The sequence below is a fragment of the Calcarisporiella thermophila genome, assembly GCF_041956535.1.
Source record: "Calcarisporiella thermophila strain CBS 279.70 unplaced genomic scaffold VTP21scaffold_1, whole genome shotgun sequence".
Lineage (NCBI taxonomy): Eukaryota > Fungi > Calcarisporiellomycota > Calcarisporiellomycetes > Calcarisporiellales > Calcarisporiellaceae > Calcarisporiella > Calcarisporiella thermophila.
In genome coordinates, this window is record NW_027192191.1 from 126668 (window position 1) to 151821 (window position 25154).

Below are 25154 nucleotides of genomic sequence, written 5' to 3' on the forward strand. Positions count from 1 at the left end.
TTATGTTATGGGAAGCGTGAGGAGGAGGGAGGGGGGGGAGGGGGAAAGTCGGTATGGGAAGGCATGGCATACCAGTACATATCTGGGGAAGAATAGAGATAGGCGGGATCCAGTCTTAGCTGGATATCTGTGGCTGGAAGAGATGGCGAAGGGGAGGGCGGAACCCGGTCTAAATAGCCATCCAGCGCCCTTTTATTCATTTGTGAGAAGGCTTTCGGATCTGTATTGAGGTGTGGATCATAGTACATATCAAGGTTTGGGGTGGGGAGCCCGTAGGACGATAAAAGGTACTGTGAACTTGGGTTAACCGTGCTCTCGTCTTGGGGTGGGAGATTGGAGGAGGAGAGATAAGGCTGAGCCGCGCTTTGTGAGTTACCCGCTGGTACCTGCACTTCAAAGGAGTGCGGTGGGACGTATGTATTTGCGTCTGTTCCACTCCCCAGCTCATTAGGCTCTGATAGTCTGGAGGAGGGGTCCAGAGTCTCGTGCTGCTGCCAGGAAGATGAGACGGTTGAATACTGTATGGAAGGGACGTGGGATTGAAAAGTATATAACATCAAGAAAAGGCTTTGTAGCAAGACAAAATAAATAAAATAAAAAACAAACAAACAAAGGGGGCAGAAAACGCGGGGGGGAGGAGGCGGAAAGGTTATGAAAAAGAATCAGTCAGTGACGATATTACAAATCGACGAAAATTTCGGATACTATTTTGTCGGGTAAAAAGTACCCCCGACAAAAGCTCAGCTTAATCTAACGCTAGCTTTTAATAGGCTAATGCCAATGAATCTAAAGAATACAGCAGATCGATTTTATTTGACTGGAGCTCCGCTGTAGCTCTGGCTTATTTGTCGCGTCTACTAATTGTTTCTTATCACGCGGTCGAATTCCGAGTTCTCCACTTTTTTAGTAAGCCCGTCATCTGAGGTGGTGAAGATCCAGAGAAAGAATCAGAACTGCTGACACATACTCAAAGGATATTCAGAGGAGAGGGGGGGGGGGGGAGAGCGAGTATGCGCAGCAACTCACTATTAGCTTTTGGAGCAAATAACCGAGAAGGTTGTTTCTAGTTTATCTTCATTTATCTTAGCTTGTGCTCAATTACAATTCATTTAGCGCTTTAAACTAAAAACTCTGTATTCCTTGAGGGTTCAAACTAGGACACAGTTGCTCCTCCGGTTTGAACTCTTGAGCGGACAAACAGAGAGAGGAGGGGTCCTAGAAAGAATCCAGACTACAGATTTCAACTAGAATTGTTGTTAGCGGGAGGCGGAATTAGGACTCGATCCGAGTGGATGCAAACTCCCGACCATTGTGCGGCTGAGCTTAAGATTGAAACGATAGGGGTGTTTCAAATTACCAGAAGTACTCAGAGTTCGGGCATTGCTTCACAGCGTGTTCGGATCAATCTAGCCAAGAAGTGCGAGAGGGAGGGGGCCATGAAGGGGGCCGGTCAATATTGCCGGCAGCAGAAAAACCGCCCTTCTACAATGGGCTAGTCAAAGCGATTTCCATCTTGCTCCACTTTGGGGGCTTGGATATACACTATTCAGGTAGAATATTATTAGAGTTAGGTTCCGGTTCTTCACTAAAAGGTTTTCATATGAGCTCGAAACCCAAAAAGGCCCCGCTTTGAACTTGCTGGATTCAAGATGGAAGAGCGAAGAAGTCTGAGCTTGTTCTGAGGCCCGAGGTGTGTTTGATTCAAGTTTTGGACGCGCTAGTACTTGTCTCAGACTGAGGCCGAGAGGATCCCGTGAGTATTAAGTAGGTCTTGTGCAAGGCCCTGGAAATGCGAGAAAAAGCGCTCATTCTTCACCCCCACTATGAGGGCGGGGCGGATTGCGTCTCCTGCTCGCCGCCATCAGACGGCAGCGCGGTTGTTGAGTAGGCAAGGGCGGCGTTGCTTCTTTGTTGTCTCAACAGAGACGCGCCCTTTTTGAATTTGTCTTTTGATTGAGGTTCGGCGGATATCAGCTGCATTCTCTATTTTAGGGAATGATTGTGGAGCCGTCTCGGTACGCAACTCATCGAGCCCCATCACAAACAAGGCAAAAGGATGCCGGCGAATCTTCGGACTATCGATCATCAGAAGGCGCAGGCGCGGGGGGGGGGGGGGTCGCGACAAAGTGCAGACGGCGACTTATCCGAGAGGCTTCTTCTCCGAGTTGCGGACGCGCTCCCCCCGAGAAATAAGCCGCGTGCGGAAAAGGCCCCCTGGGCCGTTGCGATCCCAACGATTCCTGCCGGGCAGGGGATTTGGGCCGATGGAGAATCGCAGCTCGGGCGATGAGAAGAAATCTTAATAGGAGAGCTCTGGGGCGAGCGTGTCACCGAATTCTATTCTGACCAAGGTCACGGCCAATGACCGTCCCGATTTCGGCTATTGGGTTCGCTACATTACGAATATGTGACGGCCCTTATGCCACCGGCTAGTAGTGGGCTTTGCAATCCCATCGGAAAAAGTTGGTGTGCCCATTTTATTCGCCGCCATCTCTCCTTTCTCCCTCTTCTATTTAAATATTAAAACAATCTCTGTGCCGCGAACTCTCTTTGTTCCGTTTTTGTCACAGGGTTCCCCTTTGTTTTCTGCCCTCCTCTCCTCCCCATCCCCCCTCTCTCCCGCTGGACATCTCCTCCGGCGAAGCGATGGTTTGCGCCGACAAGCTAGCCATGGCCCACTTTGTCTCCTTCTCGTGCCCCCCTCCGACTTCCCCCCCAACCGGGGCCCACTCAAGACCCTCTTCAATATCTCCTATTGAGGCAAGACGCGCCAGCTGCGCACCATTTCCAAAAAGAACTCCTCGCTACAACCCAATTTACTCTAATGTGAAAAGTGGCCGTCATTGCGGCTATGCCCATTGCAAATCGCAAAGTGCCGCCATAAATCCCTCTGCTACACTGCGACTGAATATTAACAGCCTAATAGGTAGGGATTTTTCGCTTGTTCACGCATACTGCGAATCTCATTGACCCAGTGCGTGCCACTCACTCTTTATTAGATATCGCCGCCCTCATGATTGCCACTGTGTGGCCTCACCGCTCCAATTCCCCTCCCGTCAGACTGGCATTCATCCGCAACTTTATCGATATCACGCTGCGGCGTTCTCGAACCAGTTTGCCCACCTTTGTCCTCGCGGTGCTCTATCTCTTTCGCGCCAAAGGCTGTATCGACGCTCAGCAGCCCCAGCAGGCTCCACCGCCCCCTCCCGGCGATCCTATCCGCTGTGGCCACCGGATGATGGTGGCTGCTATCATTCTGGCGAATAAATTTCTGCAGGACCGAAATTACTCGAACCGAGCTTGGGCAAAGATCACCGGAATGACGGTGGCCGAGATAAACCTGGTCGAGACCACACTGTTAAGATTGGTGGACTATCGCTTGTTCGTCAATGCCGACGTGTATGAGCGATGGAGCGCGTTGCTGGTTTCACAAACTGAGTTGTTAAAGTCTGCCACTAATAATAGCCTAGGAAAGAGCATGACGAGGGAACATAGGAGAGAGAGGAAAGACACGCGTGAATATACCTTGCCTAGCCCAACTCCCGTCGCCACCACCGCGGATTGGAATATCAGCCCATACAATACTAGCATCCTGAGTGCTTCTCCTGACTTCAGCCTCTACTCGTACAAGGCCGCAGCACCAATCCAGTTGCCGCCTACGCCCCCTTCATCGGTTGCGTCCCCAGTGCACTCTATGTATCACCCCCGAGCACTGGCCTCTCCATATGAAGCTTCGGCACTCGCAGCACAAATGCCCAACCCCTCAAATGGCGTGTCCCTTCCGTTTCCCCAGCGCATATCCACGGAGGGAAAGATCATCCTTCCCCCTCTTCTGATCCCGTCTTACCAATCCTCAACGCTTGTTCCCCCCTCTCTTCCACCCCACCTCTTCGCTCCACCCAGCGTGGTACTTCCCTCCTTCACGCCATCTCTTGATTTGACATCAACTGCAACCTCTGTTATAAATTATTCCACATGATTCTTTCTCCTCTTATTAATTACCCGCTATTATTTTTTTTTCCCTCTTCCGTATATATCACTCTGTGTCTTCCAGGTCTTTCGATGGCCAGCCTATTCCTTCACTTGTAAAAATATATATTGTAACAAAACATGCTTTTACAATACTTCCACTTCTCTCGTCACAAAAGTAGCCGCCAACTAAGAACCAGGGGGTTAGTGATGTAAAATCTTAGTTACAAGAAAACCTTTACAAAATACTTGGATCTCATTAAAGATGAAGAGAAAAAAAAACTCAAAAGTGAAATTTTACAGTGTATAGCAATAGAAAAGAAAAACCGTACATATAAATAAATGAAGATATATCCAGTATGTGATAAAAAAACAAGACATAGGCCCTATTCAAAAGCACATTATTTTCAGAGCAACCTGTTTACGCAAAGACCACTTTTATAACGCAACTTGCTCCATCTCGTCCACTTCGTCTACCTCTTCCACTAATACCGTGCTCTCAACCTGAATTTCCCCTATTTCCTTTGCAACCTCCGCCGTCACTTCACAAATCACAGGGCCGTCATGTTTTGCCGCCTCCTCCTCAGTGTCGCCCAAATCTCCTATGAGATCATCCCAATCTTCTTCCTGAAGTGGCGAGGTAGTGAGCTCGACAAAATCGCTGAGGGAGGAGGAAGTGTCGGATATGATCTCGTAGTCGCTTGAGGTTGAGTAGGTTAAGGTAGGATCTTCGGCGGACGGAGTCGAAGGGAGTTCGATGATGAGAGGATATGAATCATGCATTGGCGCCGCCATTTTGGTGGATATGAAAAGGCGAGAAATGAACGGGAATTCTGGCTGAGCCAAAAAAGAAAAAGAAATTGAAACTGCGGCATTGCTTGCTTGCATCATTGAAGCTTGAAGGGAAGTAACTCACTTTGATTGGCTGCATTTATGAGAGGTTATTTTGGCATGTTGTTGGTTGGGATCTGTCTCTATCCTCATACCCATTATCGTATTCTCAATGCATAAGCTTAGCTTCATGGGTAGGGCCTCTCAATCTATCTCTATTCGAAGGGATCCAACCAGCAGCGTCAAAAATAAAGAAACCTCTTCTATTCAGAGATGAGTGAATCCCTGCGTGAATCTTACAGTATATTATTTATTATACGTTCTCAAACCGCTCGATTACATAAAGCTAATTATTGATATATAAAGAACACAAAATAAAATGAAGTCATCCTATGTTCTGAACGCTTATTCACTCATCTTTCTCCTGGGCAGCATGGGTGTGTCTTTGCTTTGGGGTTGGACGCTGCGGGCGCCTCGGCTTGGATGGCTTGTCGTGCTCCGAAGGCGATTTCTGACCTTTCACGCTCGTTTTCTGCTTACCTACACAGAGTTGGGTGTCTTTTCGTTCATTGAAGTAGTGTCGTCCATGTTCAGGGTCGAGTGCAAATTCGGGGATGGTGGGGTAGCCTGGATAATTGCACACAAACAGTTCTTTGCCGGCCATGCAAGATTGGGTGGGGCCTACAATGTTGACATCGGCGCAATTCTAACAAAGTGCATGATGAAGCAGATATAAATGGCTTATATTTTAAATGCTTATCCAGCGAGGCTTACCATATAATATTCACGATTGCCTACAGCATTAACCCCTGCGTAGTCAATAGAGAAGAGAGAAAGAGCGTGAGGAGAAGGTTAATAAAAAAATTCAGATTGATTTTGGGATGATTAAAGTTTGCGAGACAACATACATGTCCATGCAAGTACCGCCTTGCCCCCGGGAGCAGTAGCCGGGAGCGTCATCGTGTAATCATAGTTAAGAGGGCATTTTTCCATAACTGTGTTGAAAACTACAAAAGGAGTGTCACGACCGTTCACACGATACTTTAACGCAAATTGACAATGCCCTCCGCCATGGGTTGCAGAGCCACGAAGTTTGATAGTGAAAGGCTCGCCGGCTTTAAGGGTGACCTCGGCGGGACCTTCGGGGAAGCCACGACATGGGAAGGGACGCTATGATTTAAAAAGGAATAAAAAAATTTTTAGATAAATCGCCCCTCCTTTTCGCAATTAATATACATACCCCTTGATTGGGATCCAGCGGCGCGTCATTGTCCCAATCCACCATATCGTGATCCTGATAGTACCTGCAGAGGGAATATGCGGCGATAATATGCAGCCTTTGTCTTGGTAAAAGGTAGGCATTGAATTATTACTTGCTATACTGGCTTCTCCGGGCAGGAGGGTTGGCCATCTCCATGTGCGCTGATGCGGATGCGACCAGCAAGAAAAGGGTAATAAGTTTCGAAATCATGTATTGAAGAAAGAGAGTAATAAAACGAATGAATGAATGGGAAGGGCTCACTCAATGTCCAAGTAGGTTTGGTTAAGCTCAAGTCACTGATCAATTGTAATCAGACAAGCAAAAGATAAGGGGGTCTTTATATACCCCTCTGGATATCTCACATGATATCACGATTATATCTTTGGTATTCTAAAGTTCGGCACCATTGTTCGTGGTGTTGGTTCAATTACTTCATCAATAGATCTTCGAGTACAGCCTTAATATATCCCCTCAGTCACTTTGTGTCCAAAAATGTAATTGAATTTCAAATTTTATTTGATAGTCCTACTTTTGGAATAAGCCAAGTGTGTATTCAATTTATAAGCGCTTTTAATCATAGTTATTTTAATCATACATACACTTGATATATCTCAGATCTACCCGAGAGATGCGCTTTGAAATAAGCACGATGGTGTATTGTTTTGAGAGTTTCTATAATCCTTCATTCAACTTGGTCCTAAATTTCGGGACGTATCAAACTATAATCTACAAAAGATGAGGTAATCCATTTATTAGAGGAACCCATCATGTCTTATCCAGGTAAATGAATCTTCGCCAACTCAACCCCCAACAATATGATGCCCATGCCTGCTTATATCAGAATTTTTATCGGGATGATTGGGGGACTGAACACTTCGAGATATAATATACATGAACCTAATAGGCAGGCGTTTTTTTTTTTTCGTTCCTACCTTTTATACAAATATCCCACAATTTTATACTGATTACACCTATCTGGGAGAGGTGCAGAGCTATTATGCATTAACTATTACCGTGCAGTGACAATGTTATCATTTTTATCAAATCTATCATGATAATCTAGCTCTACTCAGACCATACGTTTCCCCATATGGTTGTGCTGTAGACTCTACACTTTGTGTACCAAATAATCACTCTATCTTGACCAGGTAAATTTGGTTAATTTGAAACCGACTAGTATCAAAAATTATTGTCTTGCATATTTTTTCGCTAAGATAAATGCCATAACTATTAGTTTTCTCATTATAGTTTTTTTTTATTCATTCATTATCCTTTCGCTGAAGAAATTGTTCTACATTCGTGTTAGTTTCCTTTACTTGAGCCATTCGACTAGTGAAATTGGAAAAGAATCTTTTTGTTTGCAAGCAACTCGATTCGAATCACTATACTCTTCAAATATCATAGCATTTTATTACATACACTCCTTTTTGATCTCAAGGTGCAGCCTTGGGACATAGACCATGAAAATGGCTACAGAATGCCCGAACAGTCAATTCCACGGCAGTGATATTAATATAATGTTTCTACAACACATTGTACCCGAGGATTGTTACTTCTAGCACGCAAATAGCCTCAAACAGCTGTCTTTTTTGAGTTCATTTACGTCCGCTACATGTGCCTAGGGGAGTTTACGATAGGATAGGCGGTTGTAATTGGAGAGATACGAAGAATTCTGAAGTCAGGGGGATATTTGGAGCTAGTCGAGACAGGTTTGCTGCGATAAGATGCTCAGCTGAAGTAGTCCCAATATTGGTTAAATTGTTTCTCTACAACCGTAGACTATGCAATCCAGTGTGATGAGAAAGCGTTAAGGTAGTTCACGGGTGGAAGTCAGTGTGGCTTTATTGATTTGTTGTATTTAGTAGCTGTCATCATACCTGCTCTGTTTCTCTTTAGTTTATAACACCTTATGAGCACGTGATATTCATCTGTCGTGGACTCGTCGAATTGGTGATTCCTTTAAGACTATCGGAATGGAAGATATTCAATCGGTATCGGTATCATTCCCAGTGGGCAATTTATGCGGTGAAGAGGTAAAACGTAGATTAAATAATTGGATGCAGTTTCTAAATGCATTGAGGCTACATTTAACTCGAGTGATGTATATAAACGGTGAGGAATAGGATGAATCGCAACAGGAGATTTACCAAGAGCTGAGCGAGGAAGATATGCGAATTGATATGGCATGTACGTATGGAAAAAGGCCCCTTAGAGCAGAACCGGAGGTTGCGCAAGATGAGAGCATAGATACGCCCATGAGTAATCAAGATGAGCAGATAAGAGTACGAATAAATGATGCTTATACACCAAAATAGCTCTTTCACGTTAGTATATTATCAAATTAGAAGATATTTGTAAGAATGGAGCTAAGAGTAAAACAACTTGATCCTAGTCCCTCTGATGTTTGTTCATTGAACTAGTTTAGACCTTGTATCAATTACAATAGTTATATTTGTAATATTATTGCAAGTAGGTACCATTCTCGATTTGTTTCTGGCTGCTATTTTGCTCCTAGTTTTGTTTTGTCCTTATATTTGATATAATATAAATGATCAATGCAGGCAAAATTTGGGAATAACGCAAGCAACTCTACAAAAGTAGTATTTTAACTAAATTACAACTTCTCGAATGTTATAATAGAGAAAACTTTTGCACCCATGATCAATACTTCCAGTCTTTAATTTATTGCAGATGTGATATGTATCTTCCACGATCCACTCAACCTGTACGACACCTCTTTTGAATTGTACTTTTTATCATGCATTTCAATACACTGAAAATAAATGAAATAAATCTCTACCTGAATTCTCACAGTAATTTGAGATCCCTATTATATTAATTTTGCTTTATACTTTCATAGAATATCACACATTCTACTCAATAAAAATTTTCCATATTAATCAATCGCTACCCAATAACCGGAGGTCACAATTTAAACATTGTCTATTTCTTGCTTTTATGAAGTTTATTCCAATATTCTGGTGAAGACAAATTCTGGGGTTAGATTAATCTTTGTGTCTATTACAAAGTACACTAGCTGAAAACAAAGTTTTGTACTAGAGAAAAAGTAGAAAGTACAATAGGGGGAGGTATAAAAAGAATGTTTGAATCTAGGCATTAACATTCTATTTTTCCTCTTTTCCGCGATTTCACCTACAAATACTTGTTCCTGTATATCCCTGCAGATCAACGAGGCGGTTATTGCCCCTAAAAAATTTAACCTTTGTAGATATTGAAAATGCAATTCTCAATCTCTGATGGAGAACTTGCGATAAATTTCGCATCAGTCGCATCTGCGATAATTATAATGCTGCTGGTCGTTTTCCTTCGCTACACGCAACCCCAAGTCACGCAAAGCATTTCCTTTAGACTTAGTTTCTGGATCGGCCTCGCTGATGCACTCTACCGAATATTTTATATTTTGAGAGTTTCGCAAGATATTAACGAAGTTGTAATTCCCGGTAACCTCTGGCTTGCCAGGTTTATTTACTGGTCATTCTACTTTTTTCCCATGTGGTTTTCGCTTCTCACGGTGTGCATCGCGTTGGATCTACAAATATCGATATTTCACAAACGTGTTGACATAGCGAAGTTGCAAAAGTGGTACCTTTTGATGTCCACTCTAGTAGCATTTGGTCTCTCGTCTCCAATGCTTTTTTGTGTAAAATGGGAATATGATTCAGACAAAGTAAAACGCTTTATCTTATTTGATTTACTATATGAACTAAATTTTGTTATGGTACTTATACAATAGAGAAAACTTAGTAACAATTGGTCACACGATATTCATCTAGCCATGATTGTGATCTTTAACGTAGTAGTAATCGGCTGCATCCTGTACTCTTTCACTGTTATCTTTGCTTGCGTGATCCGAGTGTATCAAATGATATTCAAGGCAAAAAGAGATAAGGCCCTTCCTATAGAGGAGGACCGTACTAGAGAGCGCTTGCTCATGTTATCTGCAGTTCGGCTGCTCGGATACCCTCTAGTGCTCATCATAACTATGCCGGCGGAATGCATACTCTCTATTGTATATTATACCCGTACTCGCGAAACTTCCTTTGGAAATTCAGCCACTCGAGCGAAAGCAGTTTTAACTGGAATGCAAGGAGTCCTTAATCTAATCATCTTTTTGTTCAACCCAGCTTTCACAAGTGCTCTTAGCAACTTTTCTATATTTAAAAATACCAAATATTTCAGGCATTGGAATCAAACCGTCACCTATACCGCCTATATCGGGGATTACACTCATACACGGCCTAATGCAGAAAACAAACAAACGAATGGACAGAATTATTCTCATGTTCGGGAGAATAAAATCTTGCCGAATCAGCATTTACTCGGCTCCAATTCACAGCTTAATAGCTCTTTGATGCCCACATCAAAGAGCTAGTCAAAGCACAAGTCTTTATATGATATTATAAAAGCTATATAATACAATAAATAATAACATTGAAAGATATTTTATATTTATTAAATTCTTGATGTACTAAAAACTTTTCATAATAGCTCTATAATTTGGTTTACTATGTTATACATTTTATATGAGACCTAAAATATATTTTTGCTACTTAGTAGAACCATTGTTTCCCTTTCAACATTTAATTGGGCATTCGCCTTTTTTAAATATTATTCGAATACTACAGTATACAAGTTTTGTGACAAAGCTGACACACTATTGTTATAAATTAAAAACTAATTTTGTTATAAAAACTCTTTATTCAACAAGGAAATGGGGATGTACTCGCGCGAGATCAGTGAGACTCGTTGTTATGCTCGCTACACTCAATCCCAGATAACGTGCAGTAACTTCTTTAAGCGATGTTCCCGAAACAGCTTTAACGATACACATTATTGATCTAAATATTAGTATTATACAATGGAATTCTTACCACAGTTAAGTCTAATCAATTGTGGCTCTATATTGTTCTTTGGACTTTTTTCCATTAATAGAACATTTCACTAACAAATACACATTATTCCAACTCATTTACCCTATTTAGGCATCTAGCTCTGTCAAGGTTACAAAAGTGATGTTTCTTTTGTAGTTCTATATCTCTTGGATTCTTAACTTTACTACTAACGTCCTGTAAGACCGAATGAATTTCAAAATTGGTGGGCTACCCATAGTATTGTTTAAATATACATAGAAATTATTATCAACTGTATTGCAATTAGTCACTACATGTCTTCCTGAAAATTTCTAACTTAACAGAACATAAGAGACATATATTATAAGCATTAGAGTGTCCAGTTTGGTTATTAGGGGGATGTGGCTTATTCTCCAGGACTGGTAGTAGAGGATGATACTATCTTGGGTATGTCCATACATGATGATATTAAGCAGATATATATATAAATGTATCTCATCTAAATAAATAAATACCCATTATATAATGCTCTTCGATAGATAGAGCAGGCAGAGAGAATTTCATTTGATGAGAATTTGTTGGATTTTTTTAATCTTTACCTAGAAGTTAAAGGTTGCAAGCAACAGACACTTATTTGTGATATGACGTACGGGTGTTTTTTAACTATTCATCAACCTTTTATTAATTGTCAATATACGTGAGTAGAAGTTTTATTATCCTTCTTCAAATTCAATGACCCTATTGTAAATATGCTATTGCAAAAATATAATGACTTCTATTACTTCTCCTTAATTTTCAACTACTTCTTCGTGGCCCCTGTAACCTATATGATATGTTTTAAAGATTGCAAATTCAGGTTAACGAGATAATATTAACGCGAAAATATTTAATTAATGAATTTTTACACCCATATGGTTTATAGATATCAGTAATTCTCTCGTTTATCTTGCTATCTGGTAAGCAAAACATACCTTTATGGTTTTTGTTTTTTGTGCGCATCAAACAGATCACTTAAAGTTTGCTTTTACCACATGCTACTTTTTCGTCTAAATTCGCTTCTCAGATAATGTTCCCATTCATAATTGAATCGTACCTGGCCAATCAGGACTGGGCAGAGTAATAAATTCAAAACGATTTAAGAATCATAACAAAGCGGAACAAAGAACAGGCAAGACAATCTCCATTCTTTTCACAATTACATTAAAATGAAAAAAGACGAAGATTTTTATCTTAATATCTACCAGCGCAATTCTACGTTGAATTCGGAACATTCACCACAGCTTACACCTTCTTTCATATCATCGGGCCCTCTAAATCCTTTATCATCTGGTGTAGAAGATTCTACGCGATTCGAGTCATTACCCATTGTTGACCAGTCACCATCACCCTCATTCCTCAAACGACGGCGACAAGTCATGGCATCTTCACCAAAAGTATGGGCCATCATCGTTGCATTAGGAATTGTATTCTTGTTTCTCTTCGGTCATCGAAAATTGACTCGTATTGAGTTGATGAACGTTGGCCTTGAGGGTGAGGAGAGGGAGATGGGAAAGGAGAACAATATGGTTCTACAGGAAGATGAGACGGCATCTGCAGTGGAAGATGCATGGACTGCTGCTAATAAGGATTGCGATGCGATAGATTGGAATAATTTGTAAGTAGTTTTTGCCTTTTACTTTTTGGTTGTGGTTCTAATTTACTGATTATATATTTTGTGTTCCATTAGCATTGACAATTATAAATTGCGAGAAATTCAATCGCCACAAGCATTCCTCGCGATTGGTGGCAAGATAATGTCGCAAAAAATTGTGGAAATTGGGACTCCAGGAACGGCCTGCGTTATCGTCGCTGTAAGTCTGTTATATACGATCTCTCTATTTTCTTACTCAACCATCTTGCAATATTGGCTAGCTTCCAAAGATCAAAGAGACACCCGAAAATTGGCCTTATGCAAAGGTAGCGGGCATGCCTGCCGATAGCGTAATGGTTGTAGCCCGCAGTCCGCATGTCATTTATCCAATGGACACTATGCCTGTTAACGAACACGATACAATTTTCAGCGCATCTGGACTCTTCCTAGATGTTGGTGACTATACGTTTGAAATTGACATTGAATATCGCAATTATGCATGGAACGCTGAGCCCGACACCTCCCCTGTTCCGAACTATACCCCCGAACGGGTTTCGCTTCCAACGGTATTGCGTGCATCTCCTGCTATCTCCAGCCCTGACATCAAACTCCCTGAGCGTCCTATTTGCAGAGCTGGCTCTAATTTAAGTGGACGCTGGATTAAAAAGGAGCGCTATCGAGAACAATATCCGAATGATTTTTGGGGCATAGCCACCAACTGGGGAGGCCCACTCCGAAACACTGACGAGTATGGCTTCGTATTCAAGCCTGATCGATGCACCCTTGAATATTTTACCCCTCACGGCGCTTTTGAATGCTTCAAAGGTCGCACTCTACATGTCTATGGTGATTCAAACTCTCGCAGATTCCTCAAAGCTCTTTCAAGCGGGAATACCTGGTGTGAATCGGGTGGTCTGTGTGACTGTGATGATACGCATGAGGACGACGTCGATGACACTAGAGGTTGGGCTAGAAATCCGGATATTCCTCTGAGTCTAGGAATGCAACACCAAGTTGAGGAGGCTGGCCAAGCCTACTTCCACTTTCTCGGCGGCTTATTACATCAAGTAACCCCGTGGCCTGGTTTATTCATGACAGACCCCCCCCGGTCGCAAATTTTACCGAATGCTGATCTCGTGTTAATCGGAACGGGCAATTGGGATACCGCCTTTACACGATTCGAGAATTACGATGGGATCTTGGGCCAGTTTTTCGCATCGGTACGGAAGAGCTATCCAGACACGCCCATTATTCTACGAATGCCGCAGCCTTTCTGCTGCACGTCAGTCCCACAACGGTACTGGACGCGTATGCGAGTGGACCAGTTTAAAGAATTAATCCTACAACGAGCTAAAGAGTTCAACGTCACCGTGTGGGATGTATCCGTGCTAGGTCGCCGAAAAGACTTGTATGACTCAACTACCTGTGATAATAGAGGCAATCATGCTCGAGCATCGATTATTCGAATGGAGAATCAGCTGCTTTTCAATACAGTATGTGGAAGTTCGCGATCCAAGTTTTTTTAGGCGAATCGTTTTATACATAATTATTGTTATTTAATACCTTTGATACTTTTTTTGGATTAATCTGGTTGACCTGTAAATAGCGTTGCTTGTAGTTTTTTTTTTTTTTTTTGTTTTTTTGAGAAACACATACCTTTATTATAGACAATAAAATCGAAAATAAGGACAATGACCTATGCCACAGGGCAAGCTCTAATGAATTAAACTATATGTCGACAGGCTCGAGTTTCGGTGGATAGAGTCCAACGCTCTAATTTTATAGTTCTGTTACGAACTCGATAGGCATGCTACATATTATCCCATCTAAATTATTCATGATAATAGTAGGGGTTTGGTGATTGACCCATTTCTAGCTCAGCGATGAAGTCAAAACTCAGCTTTGGGCAAACCGCCTTTTTGCTGTGCTCTTCGTAAGATTCGACGTCTAGTCTACGCTCGAACTCATGGTGGCTTTCCATATGCTGTTCACTAGGGACTCCTTGCGCCGCAAGAAAAAATGTCAGGCAAAAGAGAAGATTGGCCAACTTGCTAGGAAACATTGTTGTTTGCGATGGAATTCCTCATGCGGATTTCCCAACTTATATATCCAGAACTTGAACAAAATTTGATCTCTATCATTGATAAAGTTATATTTGATATGGGTAAACACATGAATAAAACTAAATTTTTTAAAAAGATCAAAAAAAAAAGATATATCAATTAGATGAGAGAGATATTTTTTAACTTATTTTTTCCTCTCTACTCGTATCAAGTATCAATTTTTTCACCTCCAATTACATCCATCCAAATCCAGACCTCTCCCTCTCGTAGTGCCGGGCTATCATGAAGGCCATATCCAAACTCTGCTCGTAGTTCAAGCGCGGATCACAATAGGTTTGGTAGTTTGCTGACAGGTCCGCGTCAGACAACTCCATTGATCCGCCCACGCATTCGGTGACACTATCTCCGGTCAGCTCAAAGTGAACACCATTGAGTTTCGAGCCACAGTCTTTATGGATTCGGAAGGCCTTGCTTAGTTCCTGGATAATATCTTCGAAATGGCGCGTCTTCACACCTTGTGTCGAGTTTTTAGTGCTAAAAGTTTTTGTTTGAGAAACAGAGTGAGAATTCAATACCCTAATGGGCCATTAACGGTTGGATGCAAATACTCACTTTCCGTGCATAGGATCACATACCCACACCACTTTATGGCCTGAAGCTTGCACTGCTTTAATATGACCTGGTAAATACTTTTCGATCAATCCCGCACCATAACGTGTGATCAGAGTAATTTTGCCAATCTCTTTGCGCGGATTAAGCTTATCAAGTAGCGAGGGCAGCTCTTCCGGCTCCATGCTAGGACCCACCTTGATTCCAATTGGGTTCTCAATCCCTCTAAAATATTCGACGTGGGCCCCTTCAAGCTGACGAGTGCGATCCCCAATCCAGAGGAAATGTGCGCCAGTGTTGTAATAGCGGACGTCTTCGCCACCCACTGTGGACCCGTCTTTGTGTTTATGGCTGCTGCTTTCGTCCGAGGGTGCGGGCAGTAATCTCGTTAGAGCTTGCTCATACTCAAGAAGTAGTCCTTCATGCGACATAAACATGTCTACAGTGTTAAGAGGATTGTTGGACGCATTCGCATCTGCCCCGATAGTCTTCATGAAATCAAGCGCATCAAGCAAGCGATCCACAATTGCCTGATACTCTTTGCGCAACGAAGAGGAACGAACGTGCGCCAAATTCCAGGCGGCCGGGTCGTGGAGATCGGCGAATCCAGCGTTAAGGAGTGCGCGAACATAGTTTAATGTTGCGGCCGAATGGAAATAGGCGAGCGTAAGTCGATTGGGATCAGGGTTGCGGTCGTTGGGGTCGTATCCATTGACGTTATCTCCTCTGTAGGTCTCAATTATAAATATCTGGGCTTCCACCTAAATATATGATATATGATAGGCCCATACCTAAAGGATAGAATCTCCTTTCCTTCAAACATCTCAGTTGGCTTAGACCGAGGCTTCGCATATTGTCCAGCCATTCGGGCAATACGCACCACCGGGGTGCGCGCACCCCAGATAACCACAAGGGACATTTGCAACATGACCTTGAGTTTGTTTTCAATGGGTTCCTAGTGGATGAAAGTTTAAAAACATAAATAAAGCCATTATTCATGACATTAGATGCTAATGGAATTAAATTGCAAACCTGTGAACAGTATTCGAAAAGCTCTGCGCAGTCACCACCTTGCAAAAGGAACGCCTTCCCAAGGGCCACATCTCTGAGTTGTTTTCTTAACTTGTGGATCTGCGATGAGATCAGCAAAAGCATTAAATCCCTAAATTCGAAGAATTAATTCAAGCGTGAACATCAAACCTCTCCGGGGCAAACCAATGGCGGCAAATGGTGTAGTTTTCTCAGTGCCTTTTTAAATTCATCTTGATTTTCGTAAGCAACTTCCTGCCGAATGGGTTTCGTCTGCCAAGTTGAAGGTGACCAGGCTTCTCCAGAGTTCTCATGGAGCTCAGGAACTGTCACCTTCCCATCCACGAGCGAGACCTCTCGCCTTTCCTCTGCGCTTGTCCCGATGTTTTCTAATGTATCTTTACTCATAATGGTGCTGCAACACTTGAATGTTCCCGGAAGGTGCAGTAAAATAGAAGTCCGAGTCGCTAACTAAAATTATTTTATCTTGTATCGAAAATTATACCACTATACTCATCGCATAACTCGCACTGCGCCATATCGGTTACCTAATAAAGGTAATCACAGCCTTAATAACACAACTTTGGGATGAACTCAATCACCATCCATAATATATTATAAAATAAGGCCCGTGCCAACCAAGAGGATGGATGTAAGGGCTCTTTTCACTTCCCCTCCCTATTCGCCCACCTTGCTTAAATATGGTTTTTTCCGCCTCGTCATTCACTCCTTTTCTAGCCACACTTGATGACACCCATATAGTATTTGCTTCAATAATCGTTATTCTCTCGAGAATCCGACTTTCAAAAAAAAGTCTAAAATATTCTTTCGTGAAGCCTTACGTGTTGCTGATGGGGTTATAGGCTGAGAGAATTGCAAATCTGTATGCCAAGTCTATCTGGTTCGTTTCGATAATACGAATTTTATCAAGAATAAAATCAATATCAAAATACTTAATTTTATTTGTAATCTTTTATTTTTGGGAACAAATCAATCACGGCCGTTGAACAATACCCGCAAGCTCCCGCTCTAAGTCCTCATCTACCTCCATCTCAGCAGGAGAGGCATGGTTTGCGGCGAGAGCAGCTTCGTCTGTTCCCGCATCTGATTTAACAGCAGCAGCACTATTTAAGACAGAATCTCTATCCTTGGCCGATAGACTAAACAAAGGCAAGGGGGATGATGAGATTCAATTCGAATGAATCACAACTCTATTAAACAATGACTGTCGGTATACCTCTCTTTCCGTCTAAGATTTGTAGCACCAACGTATGATGTCCGCTTGCTTGCCTTAAACGACATAACTTCTCGAGCGATTAATGCTTGTAGCAATAAGGAACACATTAGAGATAAGCTTCTTAAAATGAACTTAAAATATAGCTACTCTTCATTTCGGTTATTTCTCCCACAGACTCAAACGAGAAATCGAACATATTAGGGCAGAGTGGCTAATATGAAGAGAGAAATAGCAATTTAGTGGGTGATAAAAAAACCAATTAACATTGAGCTACCTCATCGTCAGGATCATGATAGGCGGCGAGATAAGGATGTTCTAATGCCTCTTCTACAGTGATACGCTTGGCGGGATCGAATTCTAAGAGGCGATTGAGTAGATCAATTGCTTTAAGAATATAAAGCAAAATTTACAAAACTGGTTTAAGCGCACATGGTAGATCAAAAAAATTTATAAACAGGAAATGTTACCAAGTGGAGTCGCTTTAGGATAAAGCTGTTGGAACGGTATTCTAGTCATCGTTGGTAGGCTACGAATATAGAGCTGGGCCTAGTATAAAAGAGAGATTTCAATCCTCAATGGGTTCCGGTAAATAGCTCAGGATGCATAATCCTTACTCGCTCACTTCCTATACGCTGTAGTGTCGGCTCGTCTGGAGTCCCGAGAATATGTAGGATTTGATTAAGCTGATCGACGTAATCACGTCCTTTAAACAGCGGCTTTCCGCCCAGCATTTCTGCAAAAATACAACCTACACTCCACATGTCGACTATAAAAAACACAATCAGGGTTATGATCTCAACTCACCATGATGGTCTTCAAAATAACAAGACTTACTAGCTTTGGTATAATTCCGGAACGACAGCATAATTTCAGGAGCCCGGTACCAGCGTGTGGCAACGTACTCTGTCATGAATCCTGCATCGGCCTCCGGTGCGTCTGAGAAACCTCGTGCAAGGCCAAAATCGCAGATCTAAAAATAGATCAGAAATTACCAAAAACAAAATTATACATCCACAAAAAACACTAGCTATTGCTCAGCATGTATACCTTGAGTTCGCAATCCGCATTCACTAAGAGATTCCCTGTTAAATCACTCAAAGTTCAGCATTTGACACTAGAAATGGATGCTGCACACTAATTGAAATTACCAGGCTTGAGATCCCGATGCAAAACATTGGCAGAATGGATGTATTTCAACCCGCGACAAAGTTGATAAATAAAGTATTGAAAATGAGCGTCGGTGAGGGGCTGACCAGAACGAATGATTTGATGCATGTCGGCCTCCATAAGCTCCTGGAAAATGTAGCTAATAGGAAATAGACACACAGTTACATCTAAAACAAAAACTAAATAGACATTGTCATTTACATTTCATTGAAGTCGTGTACATTATGAATATCCATGTCGATGATAGAAATAATCTATTTTGTTAAGAAGGGGGGAAAAAATATAAGTATGGGATGTTCCATTGCGATGCGTTGTCCATTCAACTTGAAATGAGACAAGAAGAGCTTACATTTTCATGACTGTCAAAATGCTTCAACAATTTAATCTCACGCAAGGCACGCTTAGCCAAGATCGCCTTGTCGAATATCTTGGTCACCTTCTTAATAGCCACCTGCTGCCCATTCTCCGAATTCGTTGCAGCACTATTAGCAAAAAAAAAAAAAATCGCGATTAAAATTACGTACGAAACATTACAGCAAACCACCTTCTCCTCTCTCTTCAGGGGTTTTCTTTTCACAATTTCATTCACCCCATCCAATTAATTTACAATGAGAGATTACCATACAACACCGTACGCACCCTGCCCCAGTTCGCGGACGAACTGATACTTTCTATCGACTATAAACTCTTGCTTGATGGGGAACGCGTGAGTCGCCATCAATCTTATGAATTTTCGAAGAGTTTAATGGGTGAGGAAATAAGAATAAGGAATGATATTCAATCTCTTAAAAGCAGAGGGGGGCTCGGCTGAAAGAGGGGGGAGTTGGATTCGGACTTCACAAAATCAAGATCTAACCTAACCTTGCTTGCTTTTGACATAACTCTCAGACCTTCGATTGTCTCGTAACTGCGATTTCGAAATATACTTTCTATTCTATTTCTTATCCTCCTTGATCATCTCTATATACAATTTATACTATTCTTGATGAATTCTGTTGACTAATCAATAGATTCAGGCCTCACCAAACATGTCAGGCAAGCATACCGTCCAGCGGACACTTAAGGTAAGAATGCATGCTGAGAATTGATTTATGCATTCTCCCTCTGCCCTTTCCCCCGCAATCTCTTGATGAAGCCGACTGTGATTCAGATAGTAACAGAGTCAGCTCTTCATCCAAAGTCGAAGAAGACAAAAGACGGATTATTGTGGCGCAAATGGCAGATTAGTATATATGGCGTGAATGAGGCCGGTGAGAACTATATACCAGCTTATTTGGAAAAAGTCGATTATCTTTTGCATCCCACATTCAAATCTCCAACTCGAAGTAAGTTTCTGTAAAATATACGAGGGCATAAATAATGACGGAGTTACTCATTGATATTCATTTAGCCAAAACATCCCCGCCATTTACACTTACGGAACAAGGTTGGGGCGAGTTCGACATCGGTGTCCGACTTTATTTTGTAGACAAAAACGTCAAACATGATATATTGATTCACGATTTACATTTTAAATCTAGTCATTATGAAGTCAATTATCCTCTGGCAAGTGGTCTTTGTTTTATAGCTTTTATTATATAGAAGAATAACCCTCTTTTCTTTCAATGGGAAATGCTAGATCTTTGAAAATCCTACACCCAGCTTCCTACAATTACTTGATCCCCCCTCATCCAATGCCAACTCTCCCGAAAACGGCAAGTCTGGACGTCGCAAAAGTGGAGGAAAACGACGTGACTCGGGCGACCATGAGCGTATCCGTGCTAAGAAAACGTGTAAAAAGGCGCCCGCCTCTCCTAATTTTGCCGCTCTTGACAATGATAATGAGTCTTCAGACGACGGCTCTGAGAAGGTATATCTGCCTCGTGGTTTTCATACGAGAATTCAACTTACCTAAACTGAATTGGATAATATCTGTAGCAAATTGATCTTCATAAATTACGCGACTTCTTATCCACGATGGAAGACGAGGAGACCCATAGGGTGTTTGAGGTGCTGATAAATCATTATTCGGAATCCACTTTTACAGACGTTAATCCAGACAGTAAGTATCGATTTACTGTGGATGTTCTCTTAAAACACAGCTAATCCCATTTCACTTGACATGCAGCTAAGACAGTGGAGATGGATTTAATGAAGATGGACGACAATGTACTTAGTAGAATTTGGGAGATTGCAGTTAAATTTCGTGATTATTAGTCATTTTCCTAGTTACCCCTCTACTTATTGTGTGTGTAGTTTCTATAGTGTTCAACTTTGTGATTTTACTCTACTTTCTCTCCCTCTCTTTTATCAGTTAACAACAATAATTGGTTTTCGTTGTAAATAAATTCCTTATTTTTTTTTTATTCTCATTTCATTTTACATGCAAAAATATATTAATAGGAATAATGGAACAAAGATACTGCAAAAAATAAATTGCTAAATGAGGATGCATATTCTTGCATCTAGTAGCTGTTTAAGCCGTATCTAGAAAGCATTACTCTAAGAACTGGTGCTACTGGTGCTTGAGGAGCTCGAGGAGCTACTAGAACCATCGGCACTCTTTGTCACGCTCTTGATAGACGAGTCTGTCTTTACCGTCTTGTTGAGGGAGCCGTCCGGTCCACGAGAAACGGTCACCTGGGTGGTGGGGGGCTTGACCACTTTGCGAGTGGTGCCCCCTTTGCCGTCAGATTTGACTGTCTTGATCACTTTAGGCTTCTCCCCGACCTTAGGACTCTGCTCGCCTGTTGGCTTCCCATTGTTGGCGATGGACTTGACCACATCCTCAAGATTTGGCCCTTTCCCTTCGGCTTTGTCGGTTTTTCCTTCCGGTGATTTCTCTCCGGTCTTAGGGCTCTGGACTCCGGTCGGCTTCTGAGGAGCAGCGTTAGTGGCGCCAGCCTTGGCGGCATCCTCAAGATTTGGCCCTTTCCCTTCGGCCGTGTCCGTTTTTCCTTCCAGTGGTTTCTCTTCGGTCTTAGGGCTCTGGACTCCGGTCGACTTCTGAGGAGCAGCATTAGTGGCACCAGCCTTGGTGGCGTCCTCAGGATTAGATCCCTTGGTCGCGGGGTTCTCTGCTTTAGACTTATCGCCAGCAGGTTTCTGGGAATTCACATTGGTGGCAATAGTCTTGACAATATCCTCGAGGTTAGGGCCCTTGCCATCGGATTTGGACTTATCTCCGGCTGGTTTCTGAGTATTTACATTTGTAGCAATAGTCTTGACAATATCCTCGAGGCTTGGCCCCTTGCCATCCGACTTGCCAGCAGTTCCTGATTTCGATTTATCTCCAGACGAATTCTTTGCATTGGAGGCGATGCCTTTGATAATGTCTTCTAGATTCGGCCCCTTGCCTTCGTTTCCTTTGGCTCCCGACTTCGGTTTGGAGTCTTTGCTCTTTGAGTCTGTTTTGGCGTCTTTTTTCTCATTGGCTTTAGCGGCGTCCTTGCTTTTCGCTCCTTTGTCCTCAGTCGACTTGCCGGAAAGGCCCTTCTCCTTTTCTCCCTTCTCCTTGCCTGTTGCTCCCGTCTTTCCCTCGGCCTTTTTAGCTTCTTCGGCCGCCGCTGCGCCCTTTGCGGCCTTATCAATTCCACTCATTACACCTTCAATCACCTTTTTAATATCTACATCGCCCCCCGCAGGTTTGGGTGCTCCTGTTGCCCTAGTTTCTCCCTTGGCCTTTGCCTTCTCCGTGGCAGCCGCTCCACCTGCATTCCCATCCACCGGCCCGCGGCGGTTGTGATGCAAGGTGCCTGGCGCAAACATTTGAGATACACCGGGACCAAAGAGATCCCAGCGCTCGCCCCAGACCGGCGGTGCGAGCATGGATTCGCTAGAATCGTCTGCGTTACTGGGCTGTATAGGTGCAGCAAAGAGAAGGGGCAGAGACGCTAAAGTTAAAGTGAGTGTAATGAACTTCATATTTCAATAGTATAAAGATACAAGGAGGGTGGGGAAGGGATGAGTAAAATACAAGTGAAAAAAGCACAACTACTGAAAAACGAAGCAAGAATCTCTGACATTTTTAGCAAATCCAAGAGCCCGTATTACTTTTATATGAAGCAGTCCGAGCACTTTTGTGTATTGGGAGAACAAAATCGACAATCTACAACTTGGATCTGCCGTGGGTGTCGAATAAGCAACGGGCAAGAAGCATAGACCACCAATTCGGATTGTGGAACTTGAGACTCGCTCGATTCCGTAAAAATCAAGGCGGAATCCCACTGTTACAATAACCCTTTTAATTTTACAAATTCTGTCGAAGGGCCCTTTTAGTCGTGGTTATACCGCTCGACAATTGAAGTTAGTGTTAAGCCTCTTTAACCATGGCGAAAACGCCAGCACAAATCGAAAGCTCTCGAGACAAAACCCGTCCAGGAAATTGCGAAGATTATATCACTCAGCTGTACTTTGGACCCACCCATAGAAAATGAAGTCCCAGGCTCCCCTGACCTTGTCATCATCATAATGCATAATCTATTCCAATAAAGTATAGCAGAGCGGCCACATTGCCTTATGACGCAGATGCAGATGTTTGTTTGTTGCTTGATGCTGTTGCCCTTTAATACACGAGGGGAAAAAAAATATTGATAATATAAAATCGAGTTGTCTTTTCGTTAGTCTTGCGAGTTGAAATGCTTGCGTGTCAACCGAGTAATTCGATAAATCTAGAGACTCAACAGCACCTTGATAAGCAATAAAGTTCATTTCCCTATAATTACATATAATACTCAATCCGATACCATGAGCACCTAACTGGATTATACGAGTACCTGTTTTGGGGAGGTTATGTGCTCCAAATGATCACCAAAAAATTCCTTATCCTTCAGCCCACAATTTTCCACTGAATATGGCGGTGGCTATATTTCGATTACAACAGATCGGAAGCTAGTCCGATAAATGGCCTCGCGAAAAAACTACCACAACCAACTCTTAAATATTCGATATGTATTATAGGGATGCTATCTCCACGCTTTATTACAACAAAGAAGCATAGTCCTGCAGAAACATGTATACTCAATGGATGACGGTACTCTATCGCGCATGGCAAGGGGTATCATCATGGAACAAAATGCAATTGCTTTATTGATTCTAAAATCAAGGATACAAAACCGCCCCCTAAACTCTATCCATCCACCACATAAAAGTAGAGCGTGTCCCCCGCACAGGCCATCAACCATGTCTCGGTCGCATGCCAGCTGAGATCTCGAAGTCGCACGTTGGAAGGCGAGGGGAATGCCTGTGGAACTTGTGGATACGAAGTGTTATAGACTTTAAGGGTTGTTCCGCCACAGCTTGCAAAGTAGCGCGGGTTAGCTGGCGAAAACCGGAACTTTCCTCCACTCTCAGCGTGACCCTCTCCTCTCTGCTCTGGATGATTCTCACGGAGATTCCAAAGGCACCACTTAGAACCTACCAATGCTCCAAAACTGGACCAAGGTAAAATATTTAGCAACCCTTCTCGAAATACGGCCAATGAAGTCAACTTATGGTAACTTACCACTGTGCATTCCCTGGTCTCCAATCGGCACATTTTAGCCCTGCCCGCGGGCCTATTCCACTGCGGAGACCAGTCGAAGCTTCGTGCAGCGACAGAGCCCAAAGACGCTCCTGTCTCGTCCAGTCGTAGAGGCGGATTGCTCCACTCTGCTCTGCAATCATCAGATGGGTGTTATCGGCTCGATGCCAACGCACCGAAATCCCCGCGCTTGCGAGAGAGATTGTTTGCAGTGTCTGACGGTCAGCGAAGCTCCATATTTTACAAGTTCTATCGGCTGTTAACAAGGAGAGAGTTTAGTCTGGTAGTCAAGCAAAGCTAGAGTTGGTAGGAAACAGTGAGAAAGGGAATTACAGCTGACACTGGCCACAATATCTCCCGAATTCAAATTACAAGCAACATCGTTAATTTGATCCGTGTGCCCCAACTCAATGTGCATGTTGTCTCCCTCGATGAAGCGAAGCTTATTATCTGCACAAGCAACCACCAAACTACCCGAAATTCCACTTATTTCTAATGCTCTCAACCTGACTGTAAGATTGTATTTACCTAATACCATTGTTGAGTTTTTGGGTCGAGCTGACACTAGACCACGCAATAGCAGTGACCCTTGCTCCGATATTGTACGTTTTTACCTCCTCAAATTTGAAGCTAGAATCAATATACCAACGCGTCAATCAATGTGCAGTAGAGGATGCAAAACCCCCTCAATTACTTTGATCGTTCCCCCCCCTCTACCTCTCTAACCCGTAAAATTCCCACATGATTTTCCCCCCCTTCAAGCAGATACCACTTTTTTTAGCACCCCATCACATAACCGTTTTCGGCAAGAGCAGCTTACCGTAGGCCAAAAGATCCTCGGCATGCTCGTGACAGAACTGACATACGTAGATCTCCTCTAAACAGGGATAACTACTCAATAAAAAAATAGACGGTTGTGAGCCCCTTTCGTTGCCTATTTTCTGCTCCAATATTGGCCCTAAATGAACCTTGAGTAATGTTCTGTTG

The 25154-nt window shown here is 42.7% G+C and overlaps 12 protein-coding genes across 12 annotated transcripts; 4 read left to right on the top strand and 8 right to left on the bottom strand.

Annotated features, from left to right (window-relative positions):
* Window positions 1-5: 5 nt before the first annotated feature.
* On the bottom strand, window positions 6-557 carry VTP21DRAFT_55 (uncharacterized protein; the record flags this gene model as incomplete). The annotated part of the gene is made up of 1 exon (XM_069396027.1): window positions 6-557. The coding sequence occupies one exon, from the start codon at window positions 555-557 to the stop codon at window positions 6-8; it is 552 nt and encodes a 183-aa protein (XP_069256434.1).
* Window positions 558-1861: 1304 nt separating this feature from the next.
* Window positions 1862-2476, bottom strand: VTP21DRAFT_56 (uncharacterized protein; the record flags this gene model as incomplete). The annotated part of the gene is made up of 3 exons (XM_069396138.1): window positions 1862-2075; window positions 2135-2337; window positions 2402-2476. The coding sequence occupies 3 exons, from the start codon at window positions 2474-2476 to the stop codon at window positions 1862-1864; spliced, it is 492 nt and encodes a 163-aa protein (XP_069256435.1).
* Window positions 2477-2646: 170 nt separating this feature from the next.
* VTP21DRAFT_57 (uncharacterized protein) lies at window positions 2647-3979 on the top strand (the record flags this gene model as incomplete). Its single annotated transcript, XM_069396249.1, has 2 exons — window positions 2647-2926; window positions 3000-3979. The coding sequence occupies 2 exons, from the start codon at window positions 2647-2649 to the stop codon at window positions 3977-3979; spliced, it is 1260 nt and encodes a 419-aa protein (XP_069256436.1).
* Window positions 3980-4407: 428 nt separating this feature from the next.
* Window positions 4408-4764, bottom strand: VTP21DRAFT_58 (uncharacterized protein; the record flags this gene model as incomplete). The annotated part of the gene is made up of 1 exon (XM_069396360.1): window positions 4408-4764. One exon carries the CDS (start codon window positions 4762-4764, stop codon window positions 4408-4410), a length of 357 nt encoding a protein of 118 aa, XP_069256437.1.
* Window positions 4765-5209: 445 nt separating this feature from the next.
* VTP21DRAFT_59 (uncharacterized protein) lies at window positions 5210-6271 on the bottom strand (the record flags this gene model as incomplete). The annotated part of the gene is made up of 5 exons (XM_069396470.1): window positions 5210-5506; window positions 5575-5609; window positions 5709-5970; window positions 6041-6104; window positions 6174-6271. 5 exons carry the CDS (start codon window positions 6269-6271, stop codon window positions 5210-5212), a joined length of 756 nt encoding a protein of 251 aa, XP_069256438.1.
* A 3586-nt stretch (window positions 6272-9857) lies between these two features.
* On the top strand, window positions 9858-10454 carry VTP21DRAFT_60 (uncharacterized protein; the record flags this gene model as incomplete). The annotated part of the gene is made up of 1 exon (XM_069396582.1): window positions 9858-10454. One exon carries the CDS (start codon window positions 9858-9860, stop codon window positions 10452-10454), a length of 597 nt encoding a protein of 198 aa, XP_069256439.1.
* Window positions 10455-12137: 1683 nt separating this feature from the next.
* Window positions 12138-14088, top strand: VTP21DRAFT_61 (uncharacterized protein; the record flags this gene model as incomplete). The annotated part of the gene is made up of 3 exons (XM_069396693.1): window positions 12138-12586; window positions 12659-12782; window positions 12844-14088. The coding sequence occupies 3 exons, from the start codon at window positions 12138-12140 to the stop codon at window positions 14086-14088; spliced, it is 1818 nt and encodes a 605-aa protein (XP_069256440.1).
* A 770-nt stretch (window positions 14089-14858) lies between these two features.
* On the bottom strand, window positions 14859-16671 carry VTP21DRAFT_62 (uncharacterized protein; the record flags this gene model as incomplete). Its single annotated transcript, XM_069396803.1, has 5 exons — window positions 14859-15159; window positions 15238-15960; window positions 16026-16189; window positions 16267-16365; window positions 16435-16671. 5 exons carry the CDS (start codon window positions 16669-16671, stop codon window positions 14859-14861), a joined length of 1524 nt encoding a protein of 507 aa, XP_069256441.1.
* Window positions 16672-17257: 586 nt separating this feature from the next.
* On the bottom strand, window positions 17258-19385 carry VTP21DRAFT_63 (uncharacterized protein; the record flags this gene model as incomplete). Its single annotated transcript, XM_069396914.1, has 12 exons — window positions 17258-17423; window positions 17501-17585; window positions 17648-17711; window positions 17775-17884; window positions 17968-18046; window positions 18115-18266; window positions 18335-18470; window positions 18548-18582; window positions 18649-18806; window positions 18869-18921; window positions 19017-19149; window positions 19288-19385. 12 exons carry the CDS (start codon window positions 19383-19385, stop codon window positions 17258-17260), a joined length of 1269 nt encoding a protein of 422 aa, XP_069256442.1.
* A 310-nt stretch (window positions 19386-19695) lies between these two features.
* On the top strand, window positions 19696-20863 carry VTP21DRAFT_64 (uncharacterized protein; the record flags this gene model as incomplete). The annotated part of the gene is made up of 6 exons (XM_069397025.1): window positions 19696-19731; window positions 19818-19992; window positions 20058-20212; window positions 20286-20516; window positions 20585-20708; window positions 20775-20863. The coding sequence occupies 6 exons, from the start codon at window positions 19696-19698 to the stop codon at window positions 20861-20863; spliced, it is 810 nt and encodes a 269-aa protein (XP_069256443.1).
* Window positions 20864-21148: 285 nt separating this feature from the next.
* VTP21DRAFT_65 (uncharacterized protein) lies at window positions 21149-22570 on the bottom strand (the record flags this gene model as incomplete). The annotated part of the gene is made up of 1 exon (XM_069397136.1): window positions 21149-22570. One exon carries the CDS (start codon window positions 22568-22570, stop codon window positions 21149-21151), a length of 1422 nt encoding a protein of 473 aa, XP_069256444.1.
* Window positions 22571-23774: 1204 nt separating this feature from the next.
* Window positions 23775-24705, bottom strand: VTP21DRAFT_66 (uncharacterized protein; the record flags this gene model as incomplete). Its single annotated transcript, XM_069397247.1, has 4 exons — window positions 23775-24078; window positions 24150-24423; window positions 24501-24617; window positions 24696-24705. The coding sequence occupies 4 exons, from the start codon at window positions 24703-24705 to the stop codon at window positions 23775-23777; spliced, it is 705 nt and encodes a 234-aa protein (XP_069256445.1).
* Between the last annotated feature and the right edge of the window lie 449 nt (window positions 24706-25154).